Consider the following 26,933-nt stretch of genomic DNA (forward strand, 5'->3'; position numbering starts at 1 on the left):
AGCACTTTGGGAGACCGAGGTGGGAAGAATGCTTGAGTCCAGGAGTTCAAGACCAACTTGAGCAACATAGAGAGACCCTGTCACTACAAAATTGATACAAAACAATATTAGCCGGACATGGTGGTTTGTGCCTATGGTCCCAGGTACTTGGGAGGCTGAGGTGGGAGGATTGCCTGAGCCCAGGAGGTTGAGGCTGCAGTAAGCTGTGATTGCACCACTGCACTCCAGCCTGAGTGGCATAGTAAACCCCTGTCTCAACAACAACAACAGCAAGAAAAACAACGATAACATCCAAAAATAATCCTTGGCTTATTAAAATATTGGCATAATAAAATGGGGACAGGGAAATTTTCATAAAGAGAAATATCAAGGAAATAAAGAGCATGCTAGAAAGCAAGGTTTTAATTTATTCTTTTAATTTATTATTTTCCAGCTTTATTGAGGTATAATTGACAAATAATTGTATCTATTCAAGGTGTACAACTTGATGATTTGATATATGTGTACTGTGTAATGATTACCACAATCAGTCAACATATCCATCACCTCAGATAGTTACCCTTTTGTGTGTGTGTGGTGAAGACACTTAAGATCTGCTCTCTTAGCAAATTTCAAGTAAACAATACAGTAGTATTAACTAGAGTTTCCATGTTGTACATTAGATTCCCCAGAACTTATTCATCTTGTAACTGAAACTTTGTACCCTTTGACCAATATCGCCTAATTTCCCTCAAACTCCCAGCCCCTGGTAACCACTGTTCTAACCTCTGCCTCTAAGAGTTTGACTTCTTTAGATTCCACCTAAGAGTGAGATCATGCAGTATTTGTCTTTCTGTGTCTGGCTTATTTCACTTAGCAAAATGTTCTCTAGGTTCATCCATGTTGTCACCAATGGCAGGCTTCCTTCCTTTTTATGGCTGGATAATATTCCATAGTGTGTGTGTGTATATATATATTTCACAATTTCTTCATCCATTTGTGGATGGACACTTAGGTTGTTTCTACATCTTGGCTATTGTGCATACTACTGCATATTCTTTTTTTTGAGACAGAGTTTCATTCTTTCACCCAGGCTGGAGTGCAGTAGCGTTATCTTAGCTCACTGCAACTTCTGCCTCCTGGGTTCAAGCAATTCTTGTGCTTTAGCCACCTGAGTAGCTGGAATTACAGGAGTGAGCCACCATGCCTGGCTAGTTTTTGTATTTTTAGTAGAGATAGGGTTTTGCCATGTTGGCCAGGCTAGTCTCGAACTCCTGGGCTCAAGTGATCTGCCCGCCTCGGCCTCCCAAAGTGCTGGGGTTACAGATATGAGTCACCATGCCCGGCTGCATATTCTTTTTATTTACAAAATCACAATCTCATTCTTGCAGAGGTGGGAACTGATCCCAGGAGTTGGGAGAGATTGAGCATTTGTGTTTAGGGAAAGAAATGAGTGAGTTTCTTAAAATTTTTTTTTTGAGACGAAGTTTCACTCTTGTTGCCCAGGCTGGAGTGCAATGGCGTGATCTTAGCTCACTGCAACCTCCACCTCCCGGGTTCAAGCAATTTTCCTGCCTCAGCCTCCTGATTAGCTGGGATTATAGGCATGCGCCACCATGCCTGGCTAATTTTGTATTTTTACTAGAGACTGGGTTTCTCCGTGTTGGTCAGGCTGGTAGTGAACTCCCGACCTCAGGTGATCCACCTGCCTCGGCCTCCCAAAGTACTGGGATTATAGGCATGAGCCACTGCGCTGGCCTTTTATTTTATTATTATTATTTTTTTGGAGATGGAGTTGTGTTCTTGTTGCCCAGGCTGGAGTGCAATGGCATGGTCTCAGCTCACTGCAACCTCCGTCTCCTGGGTTCAAGCAATTCTCCTGCCTCAGCCTTCCGAGTGGCTGGGACTATAGGCGTGCATCACTACGCCCAGCTAATTTTTGTGTTTTTAGTAGAGATGGGGTTTCACCATGTTGGCCAGGCTGGTCTCGAACTCCTGACCTTGTGATCCGCCCACCTTGGCCCCCCAAAGTGCTGGGATTACAGGCATGAGCCATGTGCCCAGCCTGAGTTTCTTAAATTATTTCCTTAAAAATCGTTGCTTGCAATTACCCTTGTAGAGTGAATACAGTCCTCTGGTGTTGGGGAAGGGGAGGCGTGTTTTTGGGGAATATTCACTGGTGAAGTTGAACACTAAATTTCAGCAAAGCCTCTCTTTGTTTTCCTGTTTTTTTTTTTTTTTTTTTTTTTTTTTTTTTGAGGAGTCTCATGCTGTCACCCAGGCTGTAGTGCGCAGTGGTGCAATCTCGGCTCACTGCAACCTCTGCCTCCTGTTCAAGTGGTTTTCCTGCCACAGCCTCTTGAGTAGCTGAAACTACAGATGCATGCCACAACACCCGGCTAACTTTTGTATTTTTAGTAGAGACAGGGTTTTGCCATGTTGGCCAGGCTGGTCTCAAACTCCTGACCTCAGGTGATCCGCCTGCCTCGACCTCCCAAAGTGCTGTGATTACAGGTGTGAGCCACCACGCCGAGCCTTATTTATTTTTTTTTTTAATTTTATTTTTCTGAGACAGGGTCTCACTCTGTCGTTGAGGCTGGGGTGCAGTGGCGCAATCTCAGCTCACTGCAACCTTTGCCTCCCAGGCTCAAGCGATCCTCCCACCTCAGCCTCCCAAGTAGCTAGGACAACAGGTGCATGCCACCACACCCAGCTGATTTTTGTATTTTTTGTAGCGATGGGGTTTTGCTCTGTTGCCTAGGCTGGTCTTGAACTTCTGGACTCAAATGATCCTCACATCTTGGCTTCCTAAAGTGCTGGGATTACAGGTGTGAGCCACTGCACCTGACCCCTTTTTTTTCTGACCCATTGGTAGACAATGAAGCCTCTCTTTACTGAAAAAAAAAACAAAAAACAAAAATCCTTTCTGGGCATGGTAGCTCACATCTGTAATCTCAACACTTTGGGAGGCCAAGGTGGGCGGATCGCTTGAGCTCAGGAGTTGGAGACCAGCCTGAGCAAATGGCGAAACCCCATCTTTACAACAAAAATTAGCCCACTCCGGAGGCTGAGATGGGAGGATTGCTTGAACCCAGGAGGTCAAGGCTGCAGTAAGTTGAGATTGTGCCATTGCATTCCAGCCTGGGTGACAGAGCAAGACACTCTCAAAAAAAAAAAAAAAAAAAAAAGAAGAAAAAGTAGAAGTGTGGCTCTCAAACTTGAGCTTTCAGACAAATCACTTGTTATCTTATTAAAATGCACATTCTTGAATCTTACCCCTAGAGTTGGTAGTTCGGTGGCCCATGGGGTGGACTCTAGGAATCTACCTTTATTTTATTTTACTAAAAAAATTTTTTTAAATTTTTTTTTTTTGAGAAGGAGTCTCTGTCACCCAGGCTGGAGTGCAGTGGCAGCATCTCAGCTCACTGCAACTTCTACCTCCTGGGTTCAAGCAATTCTCTTGCATCAGCCTCCCGAGTAGCTGGGATTACAGAGGCACGTGACACCATGCCCAGCTAATTTTTTTTTTTTTTTTTTTTTAGTAGAGGCGGGGTTTCACCATGTTGGTTAGGCTGGTCTGGCATTCTTGACCTTCCTGCCTTGGCCTCCCACCAAGCCTGGCCCAGGAATCTACATTTTAAAAAACGTTTTAAAATTTTGTTTTGTCTTTTTTTTTTTTTTTCTTTAAAACAGGGTTTTGCTGTGTTGCCCAGGCTAGAATGCAGTGGCGTGATCATGGCTCATTTCAGCCTCGACCTCCTAGGCTCAAGGGATCCTCCCACTTCAGCATTTTGAGTAGCTGGGACTTATAGGCGTAGGCTATCACTCCAGGCTAATGTTTAAATTTTTTGTAGAGATGGGGTCTCCCTTTTTTCTTCCCCAGGCTGGTCTTGAACTCCTAGGCCCAAACAATCCTCCCACTGTGGCCTCCGGAAGTGCTGGGATTATAGGCATGAGTCACTGCCCCCAGCCAGGCACCTGCATTTTTTTTTTTTTTTTTTTTTTGAGATGGAGTCTCTTTCTGTGGCCCAGACTGGAGTGCAGTGGCATAATCTCAGCTCACTGCAACCTCCGCCTCCTGGGTTAAGTGATTCTCCTGCCCCTGCCTCCCGAGTAGCTGGGACTACAGGTGCACACCACCATGCCTGGCTAATTTTTGTATTTTTAGTAGAGACAAGGTTTCAGCATATTGGCCAGGCTGGTCTTGAACTCGTGACCTCGTGATCTGCCTGCCTCGGCCTCCCAAAGTGTTGGGATTACAGGTGTGAGCCACCGCACCTGGCTTGTTTTTTTTTTTTTTTGAGATGGAGTCTCGTTCTGCTGCCCAGGCTGGAGTGCAGTGGTGCGATCTCAGCTCACTGCGACCTCCGCCTCCTGGGTTCAAGTGATTCTCATGTCTTAGCCTCCCAAGTAGCTGGGACTACAGGTATGTACTACCACACCCAGCTAATGTTAATAGAGATGGGGTTTCACCATGTTGGCCAGGCTGGTCTGGAACTCCTAACCTCAAGAGATCCGCCTGCCTGGTCCTCCCAGAGTGCTGGAATTACAGGCGTGAGCTACCTCTCTTGGCCCAGGAATCTGCATTTTTGAAATGGCATCCAGGCTAATATTTTTTCAGGTGTTCCTCTGATTATACTTTAGAAATACTAGATTAGGAAATGAAGGTTCCAAAGAGAAGAGCAATGGAATTATAAAAAAGGACTATTGTGGTGTTATTATATATATTGGTTTTTGTCCGCTGTTCCTGGTTCATAACTCCCACAGCCCTTGTTACAGTTTTTGTTGATGTGTGTTAGGCCTCAGGGCCAGGCCTTAGGAATCAGAATCTCTTTCCTGCCCTCCTCTCACCTGCCCCAAGGCAGGATTGTGGTCTTTCCCCACCTTTATGATTGTGGATCTTAACCCTCCCTAGAGTAGGTTCTGCCCTATACACTGAGGGAAGGAATGCTGATGTCATGAAGCTTCCATAAAAACCCAAGAACCCAAGAGGGCTGATAGCTGAGCACTTGGAGATTTGCGGAGTGTGGTGCGCCTAGGGAAGTCCTGGAAGCTTCACGCCCTTTCCCTGTAACTGACCCTGCACATCTGTTCATCAGTATCTTTTGCAGTCTCCTTTATAATAAGCCAGCAAACGTAAGTGTGTACCTGAGTTCTGTGAGTTGCTGCAGCAGCTTGATCGAACCCAAAGAAGGGGTTGTGGGAACCCCAGCTTGAAGCTGGTTGGTCAGAAGTTCCAGAGACCTGGACTTGTGACTGATGTTGTGGGGGGAAATGGGGGATGCAGTCTTGGGGACTGGGCCCTCAACCCATGGGATCTGACACCATCTCCAGGTAGTAGATGGTAAATATATATATATATATATTTTTAAAATGTGGCTATGTTATGAGGCATAAGTCAAAGTAGACTTTAAAGAAATTGAGTCGGGCATGGTGGCTCACACCTGTAATCCCAGCACTTTGGGAGGCTGAGGCAGGCAGATTGCCTGAGGTCAGGAGTTCGAGACCAGCCTAGGCAACATGGCAAAACCCTGTCTTTACTTAAAATACAAAAATTAGCTGGGCACGGTGGTGGCCACCTGCCCACTATATTCTATAGTGATCTATCTGTGTAAGCTCCAAGTGGGCAAGAACTTTGTTTTGTTCACTGTCTTTCCCCATGTCAACAGTGCCTGGCACTGTTGAAGGAAGGACTTTGAGGACTGACCTGCCCCAGGTACTATGCTAAGGATTTTATGTACATTATTTCATGTACTCGGGAGGCTGAGGCAGGAGAAACGCTCGAACCTGGCAGGCGGAGGTTGCAGTGAGCTGAGATCGCGGCACTGCACTCCAGCCTGGGCGACAGAGCAAGACCCTGTTTCAAAGACAAATAAAATGAAGATAAGCTTGTTTGTAATAATAGTTTCCATACAAAGGGGAAACAGGCACAGAGCAGAGAGGTGACAGGCACAGACTCATTCCAGAGCAGAGGGATGAGGGTACAAGGTGTACAAGGCGTGCAAGGCTGGCGCCTGCAAGCGGCTTGGTGGCATGCTGCTGCTCTCATGCGGCACCTCTCTCCTGGCAGCTGTAGCTGTGGTCATGGACTTTAGTCTGACATAAATTGCTCAGGAATTGAAGGGGAAGCACTCTGTTGGGTGCGCTGGTGGCAAAGACTGACTGTGCAGCCACCTGGTGAACTGAGCAGGTACAAGTAGGGTGGGGAAAGGTCACATTGACCAGGAGTATGAATTTGAACAGATCAAATCAGCAGGTAGGCATTAAGCCTCTAACTGTAAAACACTCCACAGGACTGTGAGTGGGCAGAGTAGTGACAGTCATGGAGTCATGGTGTGTGCCCTCAAGGAGCCTCCATTCAAGACAAGGGGTAGTCTTCTTTTTTTTTTTTTTTGAGGCAGAGTCTCGCTCTGTCACCCAGGCTGGAGTGCAGTGGTGCAATCTCGGCTTACTGCAAGCTCTGCCTTCCGGGTTCACACCATTCTCCTGCCTCAGCCTCCCGAGTAGCTGGGACTACAGGCACCCGCCACCATGCCTGGCTAATTTTTTGTATTTTTTTAAGTAGAGACAGGATTTCATCATGTTGGCCAGGATGGTCTTGATCTCCTGACCTTGTGATCTGCCCGCCTTGGCCTCCCAAAGTGCTGGGATTACAGGTGTGAGCCACCATGCCGGGCCTCAAGGGGTAGTCTTCTCTAACCAAAGTAAATGTTTTGAAAATCAACCATACACAGAGGGCTCACCTGGCTGCTCCTGAGTAGCCGCCATTTTGGCTGTGGCCTGACCACTTTTGACCTGGGCGTAGTGGGCTAGTGATGCCTGTATGTGCATTGTGGTATCATGATAGACACAATAGCGATGGTTAACCTGCTCTTCTGCTTTGCTTCTAAAATAACATTCTTCCTCTCTCCTGATCCCTTAGCCCTCTCTGCTTTTTTTTGAGACAGGGTCTGGCTCTGTCACCCAGGCTGGAGTGTGGTGGCACGATCTCAGCTCACTGCAGTCTCCTCCTCCCAGGCTCAAACCATCCTCCCACCTCAGCCTCCTGAGTGGCTGGGACCACAGGCACGTGCCATGATGCCTGGCTAATTTTTGTATTTTTCGTAGAGACGGGGTTTTGTCTTGTTGCCCAGGCTGGTCTGGAACTCCTGGACTCGAGTGATCTGCACACCTTGGCCTCCTAAAGTGTTGGTATTACAGACATAAGCCACCATGCTCAGCCTCTCTCTGCTTTTCTTGTCAGCATTTATACCAGCTCTGATATTCTATAGTGATCTATCTGTGTAAGCTCCAAGTGGGCAAGAACTTTGTTTTGTTCACTGTCTTTCCCCATGTCTAGAACAGTGCCTGGCACTGTTGAAGGAAGGACTTTGAGGACTGACTTGCCCCAGGTACTATGCTAAGGGTTTTATGTACATTATTTCATTTTATCCCAACTACTTTTGAGGTAGGTATTATCCTGTTTTACAAACGAAGAAACTAAGGCTCAGTGAGATTAATGACCCAAGGTCATATAATCTAAGTGGTAGAGCTGGGATTTGAACTTCAGTTTGACTAACTATGAAACTCTTAACTGCTATTCTTTCTCAACTTTCCTTTTTTCTGCAGGATCTGGTGACATGGCCAGAAAGGCTCTCAAGCTTGCTTCGTGGACCAGCATGGCTCTTGCTGCCTCTGGCATCTACTTCTACAGTAACAAGTACTTGGACCCTAATGACTTTGGCGCTGTCAGGGTGGGCAGAGCAGTTGCCACGGTAGGTTTTTCCCATTTGGGGGTAGCAGAGAAGCTGCAGGATTACTTGCAGGTGTTCATACATGTAGCAGATAGACATGCCTGTTATGCATATGTGGAGATACTTGTGTATCCTTATATGTGCAAAAGCTCCTTCTGCACAGGTGTACACATATGGATGTGTGTCCTCATATTCCTTTATTCCTGAACACACAACCTCATATTCCTTTATTCCTGTACCTCAGGGGTTCCTGTGATCCTGAGGTAACATAGAATGGGACTGCACTGGGTCTGTGTTCTGAAGCCTTTACATTTTAGGTTCTGTATCTTATTTTAGCAACACACCAAGAGGGGCTGTGCTCTTCAGTAAATGCATGTGCAAGGAGGACTTTACAGTTTTGATTAAATTCTACTAGAAAACTCGATCTCTCTCCAGTGAGCTAGGATGAATGGTTCCTGATGCAGGACTCATACCCAGATGGTCTAGCCCTCAGACAACTTTGAGGGATCCCCTGCAGTCTCCAAACTGACAGAGAACCTGAGTTGAATATTTTATGTTTAGAGGTTTTCTCCAGTGGCTCAACAGGAACATTATCCTGGTGTGATCATGTCCTCTTAATTCTGCTGACAGCAACTCTCCCAGACATTCCTATAGAATTGTCCCATCGGTGGGTAGATGGCCACATGCCTCATGCTTGCTTTCCTCCTTTATCTGCTGCAGGATGAGCTCAAGCTTTCTTCCCCTTCGTGTAGATTCAATCTGATGCACAGTCTATTGTGGTTGTCATCTGACCATCTCCCTAATACTCAGTGTTGTCAGGTGTCGTTTGAGCCCTGGCTCACAGGGGAGGGCACTGATGTGCCTGTCTTCAAGGCTGAGCCGAGTCCTAGAACCAATACTGACAGATAGACTTTGGATAATCAGGCTACAGAATATGAAACAATTCCCAAGTGTTTACCGAATGCCTTTTTTTGGTCGAGCATTGTCTTACATGCTTTGAGGGGCAGAAACAAACTGTCCCACCTAGACCCAGCTACGAAGTAGCTTCTGGTTGAGGAATGCCTACATGAATAGGTTAAAAAACAATCTAAATCCATGCATTGTGCCAAGATGGGTGATTCAGATGCCCGCTACTATGGTCAGACACTAGAGTGAGTGCTGTGGCCTGGGAGTCAGGATTGGTATCCTAGGGGTAGCAGGTTTTATTTTATGATATATATATATATGTATATTTTTTTAAATCTTTATTTTTTTGAGACAGGGTCTTGCTCTGTTGTCCAGGCTGGGATGCAGTGGTGTGATACCCACTTACTGCAACCTCCACCTCCTGGGATCAAGAGAGCCTCGCGCCTCAGCTTCTCGAGTAGCTGGGACCACAGATGCCTGACACCACACCTGGCCAATTTCTGTATTTTTTTGTAGAGATAGGGTTTCACTATGTTGCCCAGGATGGTCTTAAACTCCTGGGCTCAAGCAATCTGCCCACCTTGGTCTCCCAAAATGTTGGGATTATGGGTGTGAGCCATTGTTCCAGGCCAATTTTACGTGTGTGTGTGTGTGTGTGTATACACACATATATGGTTGAGTAATGCCTACAGGAATAGGTTAAAAAACAATCCAAATCCATATATATATATTTATTATTATTATTTTTTTGAGACAGAGTCTCGCTCTGTCATCCAGGCTGGAGTGCAGTGGTGCGATCTCATCTCAGCTCACTGCAGCCTTCACCTCCTGGGTCCAAGTGAGCACATCTGGCTAATTTCTGTATTTTTAGTAGAGATGGGGTTATACCATGTTGGCCAGGCTGGTCTTGAACTCCTGACTTCAAGTGATCTGCCTGGCTTGGCCTCCCAAAGTGGTGGGATTACAGGTGTGAGCCACCACACCCGGCCTGTATATATATATATTTTTAGACTAGTCAAGTGCAATAGTGAGAAGGGGAGAAAGAGTAGAGCAAGGAGTTTGATCTGTGACTGACTGTGAACAATCAATTGAGATAACTCAATACCGTCAGGCCAGCCAGAAGCAGGTTTTAAATGGAATCTTAGAGATTTGAATAGTTGGAAAGGAGGGAGGAAGATATGGATCAGGAATGGAATCTTAGAGATTTGAATAGTTGGAAAGGAGGAGGAAGATACACTTTATAAACCAGCCACAAAGCTGTCCATTTTTTAAAGGCCAGAGCTCTGGTCTGGATTGTCCTTGAACACTACTCAGTGACCAAGTCTTGCTTGTGGTTGGTGTCCAGCAAGTATATGTCGAATAGGATAAAGCTTTGTAGAGTGCAAAGGAAGAAACTCTTCTTAATATCAACTTTGTAAGTCCCTGAACTTGTAGGGTCCCAGTTACTCAATTCTATAAAGGAAGGTTTGGGGTAGATAATCCCTAAGGCCCTTCCATGCCTAGGATATTGTGGAGATTGGAATTTTCTGATTCACTCTGGATAAGGGAACACAGAATCAAGACTTATGCTATTAGGGCCAGGCGCGGTGGCTCATGCCTGTAATCCCAGCACTTTGGGAGGCTGAGGTGGAAGGATCGCCTGAGGTCAGGAGTTCGAGACCAGCCTGGCCAACATGGCGAAATCCCATCTCTACTAAAAATACAAAAATTAGCTGGGTGTGGTGGCATGTGCATGTAATCCCAGCTACTTGGGAGGCTGAGGCAGGAGAATTGTTTGAACCTGGAAGGCCGAGCCTGCAGTGAGCCAAGATCACCGAGATCATGCCAGTGCACTCCAGCCTGAGTGACAGAGCAAGACTCTGTCTCAGAAAAAAAAAAAAAAAAAAAGACTTATGCTATTAGAGCAAACATACATATAAAATAATGTTTATTTGTGATGTGGAGAAGTGGGCTAAGTTTATGTAACAACTTTATTCAAGTAGCTTTGATTGAGCATTTACTCAATGTGCCTGGCAGTGTAAAAGGTGCTGTGGTAAGTGATGGACAGGAAGGACAAGCCGCCGTGCTTCTAGAGCTTAGAGTTTAAGCTTATAGGAAGAGACAGTTCATAAACAAGGAAACAAATGAGCAAGGTAATGTTGGATGGTGGTTTGTTATGATAAATAATTGAATGTTTCAGGTAAGAGGGGCAATTTTAGAGTGGGCCCCTGCAGAGGTGGCATTTGCACAGAGTCCTGAATGACAGGAGGAAGCTAGCTAGAATAAGATCCAGGGGCCAGGCATCTTAGGGGTGGGACTGGCCACTCCCCCAGACATAGCAGCTGTGTCAGGGACCTGTACTGCGAGGTTTGGGCAGAGTAGTAGTACTTAATGTCCAGGAGCTAAGCTTTTCTCCACTGCCTTGGTTCACAGACGGCTGTCATCAGTTACGACTACCTCACTTCCCTGAAGAGTGTCCCTTATGGCTCAGAGGAGTACTTGCAGCTGAGATCTAAGGTAAGTAACCCATGGGACCCATCTGAGCCAGGCCAGGACTGGATAACCCTTGAACTGCTATGCTCTAGTGATCCTCCCACCTCAGCCCAGCAAAGTGCTGGGATTAAAGGCATGAGCCACTGTGCCCGGCCTAGGATTGGATAAATCCTGAAGCAGCTGCCTAGCCACGAAGCTTCCTGTGTACAGCTGGAATTGGGCAGAGGGCAGTGTAGGGGATTGAGGCTGGGGGCATTGGCCACTGAGGGTTTGGAAGGAAGGAGAGGAGGACCACTTCCTCCTTCACATAGAGGTTTCAGTGCTTCTGAGGGGTGCTGTCAGACTGTCATCAAGCTGGATGCCATGGTACTGAGGTTATCAATTTGCAAGGTGCTGTGGGAGAGGCCAGTGTGTGTTTCTGGGGAGTACAAGGGTCTGGGATGACTCAGGAGGGATGTAGGCTCTGTCCCGCAGATAACTCAGCTGGCTTCTAAACTGTTTTGTCAGGCAAAACCCAGTTGAAAGAGGTTACTTGCTGTCCTATCCTCTGAGGGCTACTCTGGGGCCTCTCGTAGGCCTCTGAGTCGAGCTGTCAACCCCAAACTCTCTGTCGTCACTTGGAACAGGGCAGTTGATGTTGATATGTGTTTAGATATCCCGGAGACTTGGGAGATCAAACAAGAGGGCGTTTTTTGTGGATGTAGGTTGAGTTTGAGGTCAAGTGTAGATACCTTTGGCTCCTCCAGAGAGAGGTTTGTGATAGATTGGCATGTCTGTGCTCAGGCAGTCCTCTCAGCCAGGAATGCAAAGGAACCCCTTTGCCCCTTAGAAAAGTCCTCATCATCCTTCTGGACTCAGCTCAAGCTCCCCTCTGTGGTGCTTTTCTTCTCAGTTTTCCTATGTGGATGGAATAATTAATTTCTAAATTTTTATTTAAACTTTTTATTATGACAATTTCAACCATCCACAAGAGTAGAGAGAACAGTAGAATGAACTCTGGTGGAACTGTCATATAGCTTCAGAAACTATCAACATTTTGCCCATCTTGTTAGTCATCTTCCCCCCTTTATTTATTCATTCTTTTATTTATTTATTTATTTATTTATTGAGACGGAGTCTCACTCCATCACCCGGTCTGGGGTGCAGTGGTGCGATCTCGGCTCATTGCAACCTCCGCTTCCTGGATTCAAGTGATTCTCCTGCCTCAGCCTCCTGAGTGGCTGGGATTACATATGCACACCATCACACTTGGCTGATTTTTGTATTTTTAGTAGAAGCAGGGTTTAGCATGTTGTCCAGGCTGTTCTTGAACTCCTGACTTCAAGTAATCCACCTGCCTTGGCCTCCCAAAGTGCTGGGATTACAGGTGTGAGCCACTGTGCCAGGCCTGTTTCATTTATTTTTTTATTCATTCATTTATTTGTTTATTTTTTGAGACAGAGTCCTACTCTTTGGCCCAGGCTGGAGTGAAGTGGTGTGATCTTGGCTCACTGCAACCTCCATCTCCCAGGTTTAAGTGCTTCTCCTGCCTCAGCCTCCCAAGTAGCTGGAATTACAGGTGCAGGCCACCACGCCTGGCTAATTTTTGTGTTTTTAGTAGAGACAGGGTTTCGCCATGACGGCCAGGCTGGTCTTGAACTCCTGGCCTCAAGTGATCCGCCGCCTCAGCCTCCCGAAGTGCTGGGAAAACAGGTGTAAGCCACCATGCCCGGCTTCATTCACTTAATTTTTTTTCCCAAAATGTTTAAATGCAAATCTCAGGCATCACATTGTTTTATCTGTAAATACTTTAGTATATATCTCCAATAGATAAGGACCTTTAAAAAAATATAACCAGAAGACCATGATCATACCTAACAAAACTGACAATTCCTTAATAATCTCTAATAGATAGTCCATATTCAATTTCCCTTGTCCCCAAAATGTCTTTTTCTTTCTTTCTTTCTTTTTTTTTCTTTTTTTTGAGATGGAGTCTTGCTCTGTTGCCCAGGCTGGAGTGCAGTGGTGTGATCTTGGCTCACTGCAACCTCCATCTCCCGGGTTCAAGCAGTTCTCCTCCCTCAGCCTCCCTAGTAGCTGGGATTACAGGCACGCACCATCACGCCTGGCTAATTTTTATATTTTTAGTAGAGACTGGGTTTCATCGTGTTGGCCAGGCTGCTCTCGAACTCCTGACCTCAAGTGATCCACCCACCTCGGCCTCCCAAAGTGCTGAGATTACAGGCGTGAGCCACCATGCCCAGCCCCAAAAATGCCTTTTTACAGTTAGTTTGTTCAAATCTGGATCAAAATGTCCAAATAAGGTAGATATATTAAGGTTGACATTTTCTACATCTTTAAAAATCTGTAACATTTCATCGCTCTCCCTCTTTTTTGAGTTGTTTGTTGAAGAAACCAGATAATTTATCCTGTAGAATTTTCTACCTTCAGGATTTGGCTGATTACGTCTTCAAAGTGTTATTTAATGGGAAATACATTCAAATAGTACATAAATCAAAATATACGGTATTTGAAACATACAAAATGACCCTCCTACCCTTGTTCCTCAGGTACCCAATTTTCTTGCCTGGAGGCAATTATTATTTCTTGTGCATTCTTCCAGAGACATCTTCCTATTTGAATTTAATCATTTTATCTTTATTCTTGCCACAGACAATAGTTGGTTACATGCCTTTCTTTTTAGACTATCTGTTCCTTTAGATCAGGGATTGAGTCTTTGATTTTTCGATCTGTATCTCTAGCGATGATGCGTAGGCCTGTGTTGATTTAATGTCTGTTTCAATGCCAGCCTGTACCCTGCCACCTCCCTACCTTTGGGGAGGTCCCAGACAGAGCACGAGGTTAATAGTTAGAAGACCCAAGTTTGTGACTTAGCTAAGCCGGCTTTGGGAAATTCATTTAGCCTTTTGGAGATGCCATTTGTCATTAGAGATGGTTATGCCACTTACTCAGGATTATGTAGATAATATCTCAGTGCCTTGTGAAATAGAAAGCAGGTATCAAAAACAAGTCAGATGTCTCCTACAAGGTATGTTCCATGAGGACAGAGACTTGGTCTGTGCTGTGAATCTCCATGTCTGCAGAATCCATCACCAGGATGTGACAGGTCCTGAATAAAGGTTTGTTGAACAAACGAATGAATGAAATGTTAGTTTTTTTTTTTTTTTTTTTTTTTGAGACGGAGTTTTTGCTCTTGTCACCCAGGCTGGAGTGCAGTGGCGCCATCTCGGCTCACTGCAACCTCTGCCTCCCGGGTTCAAGTGATTCTCCTGCCTCAGCCTCCCGAGTAGCTGGGACTACAGGCACCGAGATGTTAGTTTTTATGGAGGATCTCAAAGTCCCTGCTTCTGAGACATAATTGCCCACTGCGCTTCCCTGCCCCTCTTTCTCCAGCTAACCGGTGCTATGGGCCTTGGCATCCACTGGTGTAATATTCTACGGAGAGCTTGCAGGCTCGGACACAGGGGCAAGGCCTCTGCTTTACGGAATCTGCAGAGGAGGCAGGCGATGGGTGTCAAAAAGACAGTTGCCTGTCACGTGTCACATGTAAGTCATCTGAAAGGCAGTGACACTGTAGCTCCTAGAGAAGTTGACAGTTTTGGGGGATGTAGTAAGGAAAGTGCAGCCTGGCATTTGACAAGAGAACAGCACGTGGCGGCTGGCACCAGATAACAGGGTGTAGGCCCGTCTCTGGGAGTTGTGCCTGGGAAGGGGGAGCTGGCTGGCACTAAGAGCATGAGTAAATACCGCAGGAGTGTTTTCTTCCATTGGAGCACTTATCCCTTCTCGTCAGCGTGGCTGATAAAGGAATGAGTGAAGGGTAAAACATAGTTATCTCAACTGTCAAGCCAGCATCTCCAGGTCTCAGAGTATGTCAGAGCCAGGAGGCTAGCTCAGCAGGTGGTGACTTCAGGCACTTTCAAGGTTGGCGCAGGAAGGCTGGGATCTCAGTGACTCAGATCTGGAACCAGAGGGCTGAGAGCCAACGTGAAGTGTGTTCTAGAGGCATAGTGGCCCTTTGCTAGGCAGCCAAGGTGGTGGGGAGGGGCTCATGTGCTTTGGAGAACCAGATCCCTGGTGTTCAAGATGCTTATAAACTGAGATGTGTGTGAGCTGGCTTATTCATAAAGCATACAGAAGTCACTGCTGGTGTAGACATCCAGGAATGGGGCTGGAGGAGAGAAGATAGAGTTGATTCTGATGAGGGTTTGTGATGTAGTAGATATTTGTTAATTTTTCAGTTTAGAAGCCATTCTCATTTTGGGGAACAGCATATAAACTTTCCTCTGGGGAGCCGCTGTATTGATGTACACTCTATGAGTTTGGGAAGGGCTCACCCGACCCTTATTAGCCAGGTGATCAGCGGAGTCTATTCTGCCGGCCCTGGAGATTGATTCAGGAAACCTGAGCACCTGAGCCAGTTCTGGCCAGTGCACAGGACTTTTCTGGGAAGAGCAGCTCTCTCTTTTCTGCTGAGTGAGCTGAGAATGTAAGATGTTGGCTTGGAGCTGTTGGCAGCCATCTTTGCCATCATGAAGGGAAAGCCTGTCTGTGAATGGAGCTAGTATTGCAAAGAAATGCATAATTTGGCTGGGCACGGTGGCTCACGCCTGTAATCCCAGCACTTTGGGAGGCTGAGGTGGGTGGATCACGAGGTCAAGAGATCGAGACCATCCCGGCCAACATGGTGAAACCCTGTCTCTACTAAAAATACAAAAATTAGCTGGGCATGGTGGCGGGCGCCTGTAGTCCCGGCTACTCGGGAGGCTGAGGCAGGAGAATTACTTGAACCTGGGAGGTGGAGGTTGCAGTGAGCCGAGATTGCGTCACTGCACTCCAGCCTGGCTACAGAGTGAGACTCTGTCTCAAAAAAAAAAAAAAAAAAAAAAAAAAAAAAAAAAGAAATGCATAATTTGAGTCCCTAGATCTAGCTGAAATTGAAGCTAGACTACTGCTGGAATTTCAGTTATAGCTACCAGGAAATTCTTTTTTTTTTTTTTTGCCCAAGGTGGTTTGAGTTGTTTGCTGTTTCTTGTAGCCGAATGAGTCCTTATATACTGTGGATTCTTGGAGAAGCATACTGGGGTTATTTTTTTTTCTTTTTCTTTTTTTCTATGGCCCTCAGTTTGCCACTTAAACATGCTGGGTCTTTTAAGCATAAATGGAGTTTTGATAGTCACAGGAGGGCCCGTAACTCAAAGGAAGAAATGAAATTCAAAAATTTTAGTGCCTAAGGAGGGTGCAGAGAGGTTTGGATGGTGCTGGGTAGAATTGAAGCCATTTTGGACCTGGAGCCAGGTCCCCTGGCACCTAGTCCTACTCCACTGCCAAGCACCTTTGCTTTTATTTTTTTAGTTTTTAAAAGGCTTTTTTTTTTTGAGCTAGAGTCTTGCTGTGTCTCCCAGGCTGGAGTGCAGTGGCGTGATCTCGGCTCACTGCAACCTCTACCTCCTGGGTTCAAGTGATTCTCCTGCCTCAGCCTCCCAAGTAGCTGGGACTACAGGTGTGTGCCACCATGCCCGGCTAATTTTTTGTGTTTTTAGTAGAGACAGGGTTTTACTGTTTCAGCCAGAATGATCTCCATCTCCTGACCTCGTGATCCACCCGCCTCGGCCTCCCAAAGTGCTGGGATTACAGGCATGAGCCACTGCGCCCAGCCCAATTTTTGTGTTTTTAGTAGAGATGGGGTTTCACCATGTTGGCCAGTCTGGTCTTGAACTCCTGACCTCAGGTGATTCACCTGCCTTGGCTTCCCAGAGTGCTGGAATTACAGATGTAAGCCACCATGTTTGGCCAGCCTCTGCTTTTCTATCCACAAAATGATGGTGGTAGCCTTTGCCCCTGTTCCGTTTATAAGAATGGAAATGAGAAGCTTTGCTTAATTTAACATTGTGGATTATTTAAACCAGCCAGAGAGGAGATCCTGAGCATAGGGTTAGCCTTGATAGCTCCTTATCAAGGCTTATTTAATGAACATGTTAATGGTATTCTATTTTCCTCATTTCTTCTATACATTTATTAATTGGAATTCTTCTGTGAGAAAGACCTTTCCGTTCTCCCCTAGTTATTTAATTATCGTTATTATTATTGAGATGGAGTTTTGCTCTTGTTGCCCAGGATGGAGTGCAGTGGCGTGGTCTCAGCTCACTGCAACCTCTGCCTCCTGGGTTCAAGCGATTCTCCTCCCTCAGCCTCCCTGGGCTTACAGGTGCCCACCATCACACCTGACTAATTTTGTATTTTTAGTAGAGACGGGGTTTCACTATGTTGGATAGGCTGGTCACAAACTCCTGACCTCAGGTAATCTGCCCTCCTCAGCCTCCCAAAGTGTTGGGATTACAGGCGTGAGCCACTACGCCCAGCCATTTAATTATTTTTATCACTGTGAACTCATGGATATTTATTTTATTCTATGGGGTCTATGTCCCATATATAATCCAGATAATACTTTTCCTTTATATCCAAAACAATCATTATTTTATTGCTCAAATGGTTCCACCTTTGGCCACTGGGAGCTCTTTCAGGTTGGCTCCTGTGTCCTTTTGATATACCCCCAACCTATTTTGAGCACTGCCTTACATTCTTGTACTGAAAGATACTTCAGGCTTATCCTGTATTTTCCTTGCCCTGGAATCAATTACTTCTCCAAGGAGCCCTGGTTCCTGTTATTGGAGAATGGTATTTAGAAACCAAGATGTAGAGGTTAGGTATATCGTTTTGCTACTGGGGTACCATTGCTTCTAGGCCCTTCTAGGAGACAGAGTGAGGATATATATGTGTGTACACTCACTCACACATACACACACTTCTGTCTTTCTACTAAAAAACTAAGATTTTTTTTTTTTGAGACATGGTCTTGCCCTGTCACGACCCAGGCCAGAGTGTAGTGGTGCGATCATGGTTCACTGCAGCCTCCAACTCCTGGGCTTAAGCTATCCTCCCACTTTAGCCTCCTGAGTAGTTGGGACTACAGGTGTACACCACCATGCCTGGCTAATTTTTTAAAGTATTATTTGTAGAGACAGAGTCTCACTATGTTGCCCAAGCTGGTCTTGAACTCCTGGCCTCAAGTGATCCTGGTGCCTTGGCCTCCCAAAGTGCTGGGATTATAGGCATAAGCCACCGTATCTGGGCAAAAAACTATGAAATGATGCTTATGTCTTCAATTTTAGTCCAACATCACAGAGTCCATATTAGCATTCTCCCTTTTTAAAATATCACCTCTTTCTCTGACAGTGATAAACCTGCCTCTTATCTACAATATATTTCCTTATTTGTTTGACTCTCTTACACTCTAAAATAGTTAAGACCACTGAAGCATTCATGAGCAGAGACAATGGTCTAAAATAGGTGAGGTTGAATGAGTTAAGTTGGTATGGGAGCTGAGTTTGAAAAGGTGGATTGATTGAAACATGTAGCCTTGGGGACAAGGTGATTTTGGCTGAGCGTGATGGGTGAAATTTTGGGGATTGTCTATAAGAAAAAGATTAATTCAATGTTACTGGAGACTAGGAGAGTGAAGGGGCATAGTGGCAAATAGGATTAGAGCTAGGTCACAGAGGGACTCAAGGCCAGGTTTTAAGCCATAGACAATAGGGAGCCATGGAAAATTCTCCAGTAAAGTTATTTATTAAGCCTTCGGTGATTGAGAATGCTTAAAGTTATTGCATCATTAAATTTTCTTTTTTTTTTTTAGACAGGGTCTCGCTCTGTTGCCCAGGCCGGAGTGCAGTGGTGCGATCTCCGCTCACGGCAACCTCCGTTCACTGCAACCTCTGCTTCGCAGGTTCAAGCGATTCTCCCACCTCAGCCTCCCAAGTAGCTAGGACTACAGGCATGCGCCACCACACCCAACTAATTTTTGTATTTTTTGGTACAGACAGGGTTTCACCATCTTGGCCAGGATGGTCTCGAACTCCTGACCTCAAATGATCTGCCTGCCTTGGTCTCCCAAATTGCTGGGATTACAGGTGTGAGCCACCGTGCCTGGCCAATTTTTTTTTTAATTAAATATGAGACAGAGTCTTGTCATGTTGCCCATGCTGGTCTCAAACTCCTGGGTACAAGTGATCCTCCCACCTCGGCCTCCTAAACTGCTGGGATTACAGGTGTGAGCTACTGTACCCAGCCAGTTATTGAATTTTTTTTTTTTTAACACCAGTGCCACTTGCCAAAAATATTTTTTGAGCTTCTGTGTTGGACAGTGGGTAGAAGTGTGTGAACCTGCATGTTTATATGTGTCTGTGAGCTTATGAGAGAGAACAAGAACAGGAACCTTTTCTTTTTTAAATCAGAGTTAAATGTCGGAGGTGACCTTGATTGCTACTTTGAGTGTGAAGTTTTTTTAGCTAAGCTCAAATTCTTGTTCCCAGGTAGGTCCCTGGGCTTCTGTGGTATCAGATGATTCAGGTCAGTAGTATGTTTTTGTTTGGTTAGTTACTATAGCACCTAATATATGGACAACAAGTAATGATTAATATCTTCTTCCTTGCCTGAGAAGCAGAGTCAGGGAGATGCAGGACCCGGCCAGGTGGTGATCAAAATTCATCAGCTTCATTATTGATAGACACAGGGCTGAGCATATAGTTTGGGGTCTGGAGGAGGTGGGCTTGCTGAACTTCACCCCTGAATTTGAGAGGCTTACCTACCCAGGCAGACATGGCTGGACAAGCCTCTCAGTTGGGGGACTGCCTCTTAGAGGAGGAAGGAGCTGAAAATCAATGCTTTGCAGATAAGCAGATCCCAAACAGAGAGGAGAGAGGAAGGGGTGAGCTGAGCAAACTCTGTTTCTTCTCCTAAATTCCTTAATCTGGTTGGTGATTATCTCTCCCACAAGGAGTGAAGGAGTGGGACGGAGAGGTCAGGAGTGTTATGCATACTAGGGCTCCCTCCGCATGGTTGCATGAAACATAGGGATAGAATGTTCTCCTGTAGTACTGATTGTGGGAGGGGAGGTAGCTGTAAATTTGCTATAAGAACCATTTGTTTCTATCAAATTCTGCTAATCTTTACATCTGACTTTGTTTAGGAACATAGGGTGTTTTGGGTTGGAGTATGGGACAGCTATTTTGGCATTACTGAAATCTGCACTTAGAGGCAAGAGTCAGACACTGTCAACTTTTATTTTATTTATTTATTTTTTGAGACAGGGTGTTGCTTTGTTGCCCAGGCTGAAGTGCAGTGGCGTGATCTCGGCTCATTGCAGCCTCGACCTCCTGGGCTCAAGCAATCCTCTTGCCTTGGCCTCCCGAAGTGTTGGGATGGGATTACAGGTGTGAGCCACAATGCCCAGCCTCCTGCAACCTTTAGAACCATGGGATATGGTAGAGTGTTTTGGAGAAAAAGGGACTCAAATTTCTGGCCTGTGGATATTGGTTGGAGGGGCAGAGTAAGGGGCTAAGGTCGGGTGACAACTCTATAACTATTCCACTGCACTTGAGAAAGACATCTTGGGCATCAGCAAGCTCAAGCCTCTAATGTACACATGTGGAAGCAGAGTTCTGTAGAGGTGATGTGATTTCTTTTTTTTTTTTTTTGAGACGGAGTCTCACTCTGTCACCCAGGCTGGAGTGCAGTGGCATGATCTCGGCTTACTGCAGCCTCTACCTTCCGGGTTCAAGCAATTCTTCTGCCTCAGCTTCCTGAGTAGCTGGGACTACTGGCGCATGCCACCATGCCTGGCTAATTTTTGTATTTTTAGTAGAGACAGGATTTCACCATATTGGCCAGGCTGGCCTCGAACTCCTGACCTCATATGATCCGCCCGCCTAGGCTGTAATCCCCAAAGTGCTGGGATTATAGGCGTGAGCCACCGCACCTGGCCAGTGATGTGATTTCTTACATCCCCAGCAGGTGTGTAGCACATCATGAACTTGATCTTGATGTTCAGATACTGCCCAATCTCATGTTCTTTGCACTTTATACTCTGTCGTTTCCCTGTATATCTGCTTCCAGTTTGGGGAAAAGCACCAAGTTGGACAGAAAGTAGACACAAAGATGCCTGTGCAGCAGCTCTTGCCAGCTGGCTGCTGCTGCTGGAGTCGCTCCTCCTGCCTCTTCACCCTCCCTCCTCTGAGCCTGAGGCTCTGCTGCTGCCTGGGATGGATTTGGGAAACACCGGAGGAGGAAGAAGGGCAATAGAGCCACCTCCCTGAAGTTCCTTTACTCATTTAATCAATAAAACAGTTAACTCAACAAATATTTAGCATTCTCCTATGGAGGGGAGGGTAGACCCTTCAAAAGGAATTGATAGGTGCTGGCTCTTTGCTTCAGGAAAGAGTTTCAACTCTGAAGGTATTGAACAGCTGCCAGTTTTGAGGATAACCATCCTACCAGTCTAGTGAAGGTATAATTCACTAAGCATTTTAAAGATCCCGTTTGTCTGCAAAGGGAACTGTAGCGATGTCTGGTTCTTCAGGAATATTCCCTGAAACCTGGGATCTGGTCTGGCCAAACCAGGACATTTCTTCACCATCCTTCCATCCATCTATTACATTAGCTAACGTTAACTGAGCCTGCTGTGTGTCAGGTACAGGGTGAGGCTCAGAGGAGAAAATGGGAAGTAAGACTCGACCTCTGCCCTCAGGTTGTCATAGTTGAGGGTCGGGGGTCGGGGGGCAGAAGGCATGAAATCACCAGCTACAGGACTGATTTGTCTATTGGAACTCTGGCCCCCGGTCTGGAATTACTTCTGATCCCTGACAGCAGCTAACTTCCAGGCAAGGTGGGCATGTTCAGGGGTAGCTTTTCTTGGGAGATGGGGCTGGGGTGTGTTCCTCCTGGAGTAGTGGTCTGGGTCTCATTGAGCTACAGCTCCTTTGCACGTGCAGCACCTGTCGACCTGGCATAGAATCTTTTCAGTGAGTTTTCAAGCACTGTGCGTCTAGACCCGCTTTTGCTGCTTTTGTTTGTCATCACGGAATGTTTGCCTGAGAGTGTTCTGCATAGAGGAGGAGGGAAATTGAATCCTTGCTATCTTGGTGACTGGCTTTCTCGGAGTTTGTGATAATTTCTGCAGGAGCATGAGCTGCATTTAATTCTCTCTGGTTGGGTCATCTAAGGACCAGTTCTTTGGAATTAGGGAGACAGAGTCTGTGAGTCTAGCACCTCCTTTTTAGCTTTCTGAATACTGCATCGAATCTGTGCAGTTTTCCACAGTGGCCCTGACCTCAAAACCGTTCTGATTCTGGAGAATTCTGTAGGAGTAGGTTCTTGAGCCTTGATGTGATCTGGGGAGAAACTTGGTAGGGCCCATGGCCATCAGTGGGAGTCCTGGGGGTAAATGTGGGCCTGGGAGAAAATGTGATTCTCCCTGGAGATTGGGCTCACTGTGTAGTGGCTTCTCTGTAGGTCCTAGGCAATCAGGGAAGTGCCAGCTACCCTCTCAGTTGGTCTAGACTTGTTAGTTACCTAGGGACCACGACCAACACCAGCATTTTATTTTTCCATATCTGTATACAGCTTGTATTTAAAAAAATGTGTAATATTTTAAGACCTAAGACAAAGTGTAAAAAATAATTCAGTGATCACCCTCATGCTCATTGCCCAATTTCAGAAATAGTACACTTTACCCATGCAGTTATAGCCCGTGGGTACTTCCTCCCTGACTCCAACTTTCTTCCTGCATATCCAGAATTAAGCAGTATTTTCAATTCATTGTTTATTATTCCCATACACTTCTTTATAACCAACTATTGAGGTATTTCTGTGATATTTTTCATCCTGTCAACACTTTTTCCTTTACTTGGCTTTGTTCTAAGCAAAAATATCTGTGAAATTACAGGTTTGATTTTCTCTCTCTCTCTATCTAATGCATATGCAAATAAATATTCTGGGTACCAGCTGAAATTGCCTCTTGTACCACCTTTTGCATACCATCACTGCTGCAAGGTCGTACTTTGAGAAACAAGGCTGCAGCATCCGTAGCAGATGCTACTGGGCTATGCCCTGGCTTGCATCCACTCTTGTCTCGATCTTTACCCCGCTGTTTTTGGCTACTCTCTTTCCGGCTCTTCTCTTTTCCTAGCTCACACCATTCATCTCCTGGGAATGCTTTAGGATTGGAGATGCCTGATGTGATGGTGTTTGCTGCTGTGGTTCTAAAGCAGTGATCTTTTCCAAAGGCCACAGCTATAATGAAACAAAACAACCCCCTGGGTTTTTGGTAGTATGAGCCCATTGCTGTGTGCTGGGCATCTCTCCATTCTGATCAGCACGCAGTTCCTCTCATGTGCATGTCTGCAGCTCCCTCACCTATGTGGGCTGCCTGGACACATGGGTGGGCTTCCTGCTACTTCAGAGCTGCCCTCCAGTTGCCCCTACCACCTGGTTCTACAGGGTAAGTGGAGCAGGCACAACACCCAGCTCCACAGAGAAGGTCCTGCATTGTGAGGACCTACACTTCTAACAAGGCCCTCTATGGGGCAGGAACTGGAGTAACCCTGGTTTCAGCCTGCCCTTGCCCATCTCAGACCCTATCCCAGACCAACCCAGGCTGGGCTTTTCGTTGCTGATTGCTTTTCCCACTGAAAACCTCCAGCAGTTTTCTGACCCGCCCTGGACTGGGTGCTTCGGAGCTGTTTCCACCTCCGCTGGAAATGGATGTGGCAACATCATGAGAGATGCGGGGTAGGCATAAGCTAGGACTTCCCTGTGGCTGAGGCAATTTAGTACTGGAGTGCATAGAAGTATCCTTGGTCTAGACTTATTAGTTACCTAGGGACTATGGCCAATACCAGCATTTTATTTTTCCATATCTGCATACAGCTTGTATTTTAAAAAATGAGAAATATTTAAGACCTAAGACAAAGTGTAAAAAATAATTCAGTGATCACCCTCATGCTCATTGCCCAATTTCAAAAATAATACCTTACCCATGCAGTTGTAGCCTATGGGTACTTCTTTCCTGACTCCAGCCTTCTTTCTGTATAACCAGAATTAAGCAGTATTTTGGATTCATTGTTTATCATTCCCATGCAACAAAGCCAAGTGTCCTTCACCCAGAACAGCTGTAAAGCAGCTTTCCAGAAACAGAAGAGATTTTATGTCTGTCATCAGGGTGGGAATGGGACAGCACCCAGGTGGTTCACAACCTGTCAGACAATCAGTCACCTGGGGAGCCTTATAAAGCACACATTCCTTGGTCCTGTACACTAAAGATTTATTGTCACTGATTCTGAGGTAAGGCCTGGAAAGCCTCACTCTGGTGTACAGGCTGGAGTATAGTGGCTTGATCATGGCTCACTGCATCACTGCATCCTCTACCTCTTGAGCTCAATTGATCCTCCCATCTTAGCCTCCCGAATAGCTGGGACTGCAGGCTTGCACCACCACGCCTGGCTAATTTTTGTATTTTTTGTAGAGACAAGGTTTCGCCATGCTACCCAGGCTGGTTTAGAACTCCTGAGCTCAAACAATCCCCCTGCTTCGGCCTCCCGAAGTGCTGGGATTGTAAGCATGAGCCCTGCCAAAAGCCATATTTTTAATGAGTTCATCAAGTAGGCTCCTACTAATGGGTATCTCCAAGTTCGTGTTTTAGAAACTTAATCTGCAAAGCAAGAGTGTTGAGAAGTAGGACCTTCAAGAGATAATTAGGTCATAAGGTCTCTGCCCTCATGAATAGAATAATGCTGTTACCGTGGGAATGGGTTCATTTTGGGTACCTTCCCTCTCTCCCTCTCTGTCTCCACCCACAATCCCCACCCTTTCATGGGCTCTCTGACTCTTCTACCTTCCATTATGGGATGACCCAGCAAGACGGACCTTGCCAGATGCGGGTCTCTTGGTCATGGGCTTCCCAGCCTCTAGAACTATTTAAAACAATGTTTTGTTTTGTTTTTAAAAAGTGATCCAGTCTCAAGGATTTTGTTATAGAAGCACAAATGGATGAAGATGGCTTCTGCTGCACTGTACTTAGGGGTCTCTATTATCTCATTTAATTTTTACAGTAGCCCTATGAGGTAAATACCATTGTTATCATCCCTGTTTTACAGATGAAGAAACTGATGAACAGACGGATGGAGTGACTTGTTCAAGCGTCCACAGCTAGCAAGCGGGTGGACTAATCACTAATTTCCTGTGATTGCCATAACAAATTACCACAAATTGGGTGGTTTAAGGCAATAGAAGTTTATTCTCCTACATTTCTTAAGGCCAGAGGCCCAAAATCAAAGAGCCCCCAGGACCATGCTGCTGGTGGGAAGCATTCTAGGGAAGAACCCTTCCTTGCCTTTTCTGGTGGCACCAGGCATTCCTGTGGCTGCATCATTGCAATCTCTGCAATCTAAACCTCTATTTCCTCTACCTTTTCTTTCTTTTTTTTTTTTGAGATGGAGTCTTGCTCTGTCATCTAGACTGAAGTGCAATGGTGTGATCTTGGCTCACTGCAACCTCTGACCCCCAGGTTTAAGCGATTCCCCTGCCTCAGCCTCTCAAGTAGCTGGGATTACAGGTGCCTGCCACCTCATCCGACTACAGGGGAATCAACTAATTTTTTGTATTTTTAGTAGAGACAGGGTTTCACCATGTTGGTCAGGCTGGTCTCGAACTCCTGACCTTGTGATCCGCCTGCCTTGGCCTCCCAAAGTGAGCCGCCGCGCCTGGCCTACCTCTTGTTTTTAATAAAGACAACTGTCATTGGATTTAGGGTCCACCTGGGCAATCCAGGATGATCTCATCTTAAAAATTCTTTTTTTTTTTTTCTTTGAGACAGTCTGGCTCTGTTGCCTAGGCTGGAGTAGAGTGGTACAATCTCTTCTGCCTCCTGGGTTCAAGTGATTCTCCTGCCTCAGCCTCCCAAGTAGTTGGGATTACAGGCATGCATCACCATGCCTGGCTAATTTTTGTATTTTTTTGTAGAGACAGGGTTTCGCTGTGCTGGCCAGGCTGGTCTTCAACTCCTGGGCTCAAGTGATCTGCCTGCCTCAGCCTACCAAAGTGCTGAGATTATAGGCGTGAGCCACCATGCCCAGCTTCATCTTAAAAATTCTTAATTATATCTGCAAAGACCCTTTTTTCTGAATAAGGTTACAGTCACAGATTCCAGGGGTAGGACATGGACATATTGTTTTGGGGACCACCATTCAACCCACTACAGGAACTTAGAATTAATGCCAAATGGTGCAGCTCCTCAGGCTGTGCCTGTAACCACTCTACTCCCCGGCTCACTAATCTGGACTGGATGAGCTCCCAGGGTTCCTCCAGGCCATGGTCCATACAGCATGGGGTTCCATGTTATATCAGGGCATCAGAGCCATCTGTCAAGCCTCAAGACATCAGTGTTTTTTTCTCCACCTCTCTCCCATCCCCTCAGCCCTCTGCAATTTTTCCTGAAACCCTTTGGGCTGTTCATCTTGGACTCAGAAAATTCCCATGTATTAACATGTTGACAAAGTTAGGCTGCAGGTGCTGTGAGGACAGACTCATACTGGCTTGGATGAGATGTGATTCTCTTGCCTCAGTGGCCACAGCTCCAGAATGGGAATTGCTGGAATAGCAGGGCTAGATGGAAGGCTGTAATATAACTAATAAAATTGACGGAAGGCACTCCGCGGCTGTAAGGGTGATCGAGATGCTTGCTAACAGCAGTAATAATCTAATAGCCTGTTCTTGATTTCCCACTTCTCACTGTCTTGGCCCCAAGCAGCTATTTTCTACCAAATTAAAATCCACTCAGCTCTCTTCCTGTCCCTGAATAAAACTACTCTCAAAGCTCTTGCCTGTTACAGCAAGACTTTTTAATAGACTTTTCCCTGTAGAACTGTGAGACATATGTCCAATTAGCCGAATACCTTCACTTAAATATACAAATAAACTGTTGACTGATAACAGCAAGACATATGTGAA

At 45.9% G+C, this 26,933-nt stretch overlaps 1 protein-coding gene across 8 annotated transcripts in view; it reads left to right on the forward strand.

Moving 5' to 3' along the window:
• ADCK1 (aarF domain containing kinase 1) overlaps positions 1–26,933 on the forward strand; it is a 161,724-nt gene that overhangs the window by 38,321 nt on the left and 96,470 nt on the right. For 7 of the 8 annotated variants that reach the window (XM_055361091.2, XM_004055523.5, XM_019010236.4 and 4 more), the window contains exons 2-3: positions 7,588–7,733; positions 11,031–11,114. In XM_055361091.2, coding sequence (XP_055217066.1) covers positions 7,599–7,733; positions 11,031–11,114 — 219 coding nt within the window. In that variant the 5' untranslated portion in view covers positions 7,588–7,598. Of the gene's footprint in view, positions 1–7,587; positions 7,734–11,030; positions 11,115–26,933 lie in introns of those variants that run through there. The other variant, XM_055361094.2, reaches the window with a different exon arrangement.

Source organism: Gorilla gorilla, chromosome 15, assembly GCF_029281585.2.
Source record: "Gorilla gorilla gorilla isolate KB3781 chromosome 15, NHGRI_mGorGor1-v2.1_pri, whole genome shotgun sequence".
Taxonomy (NCBI): domain Eukaryota; kingdom Metazoa; phylum Chordata; class Mammalia; order Primates; family Hominidae; genus Gorilla; species Gorilla gorilla.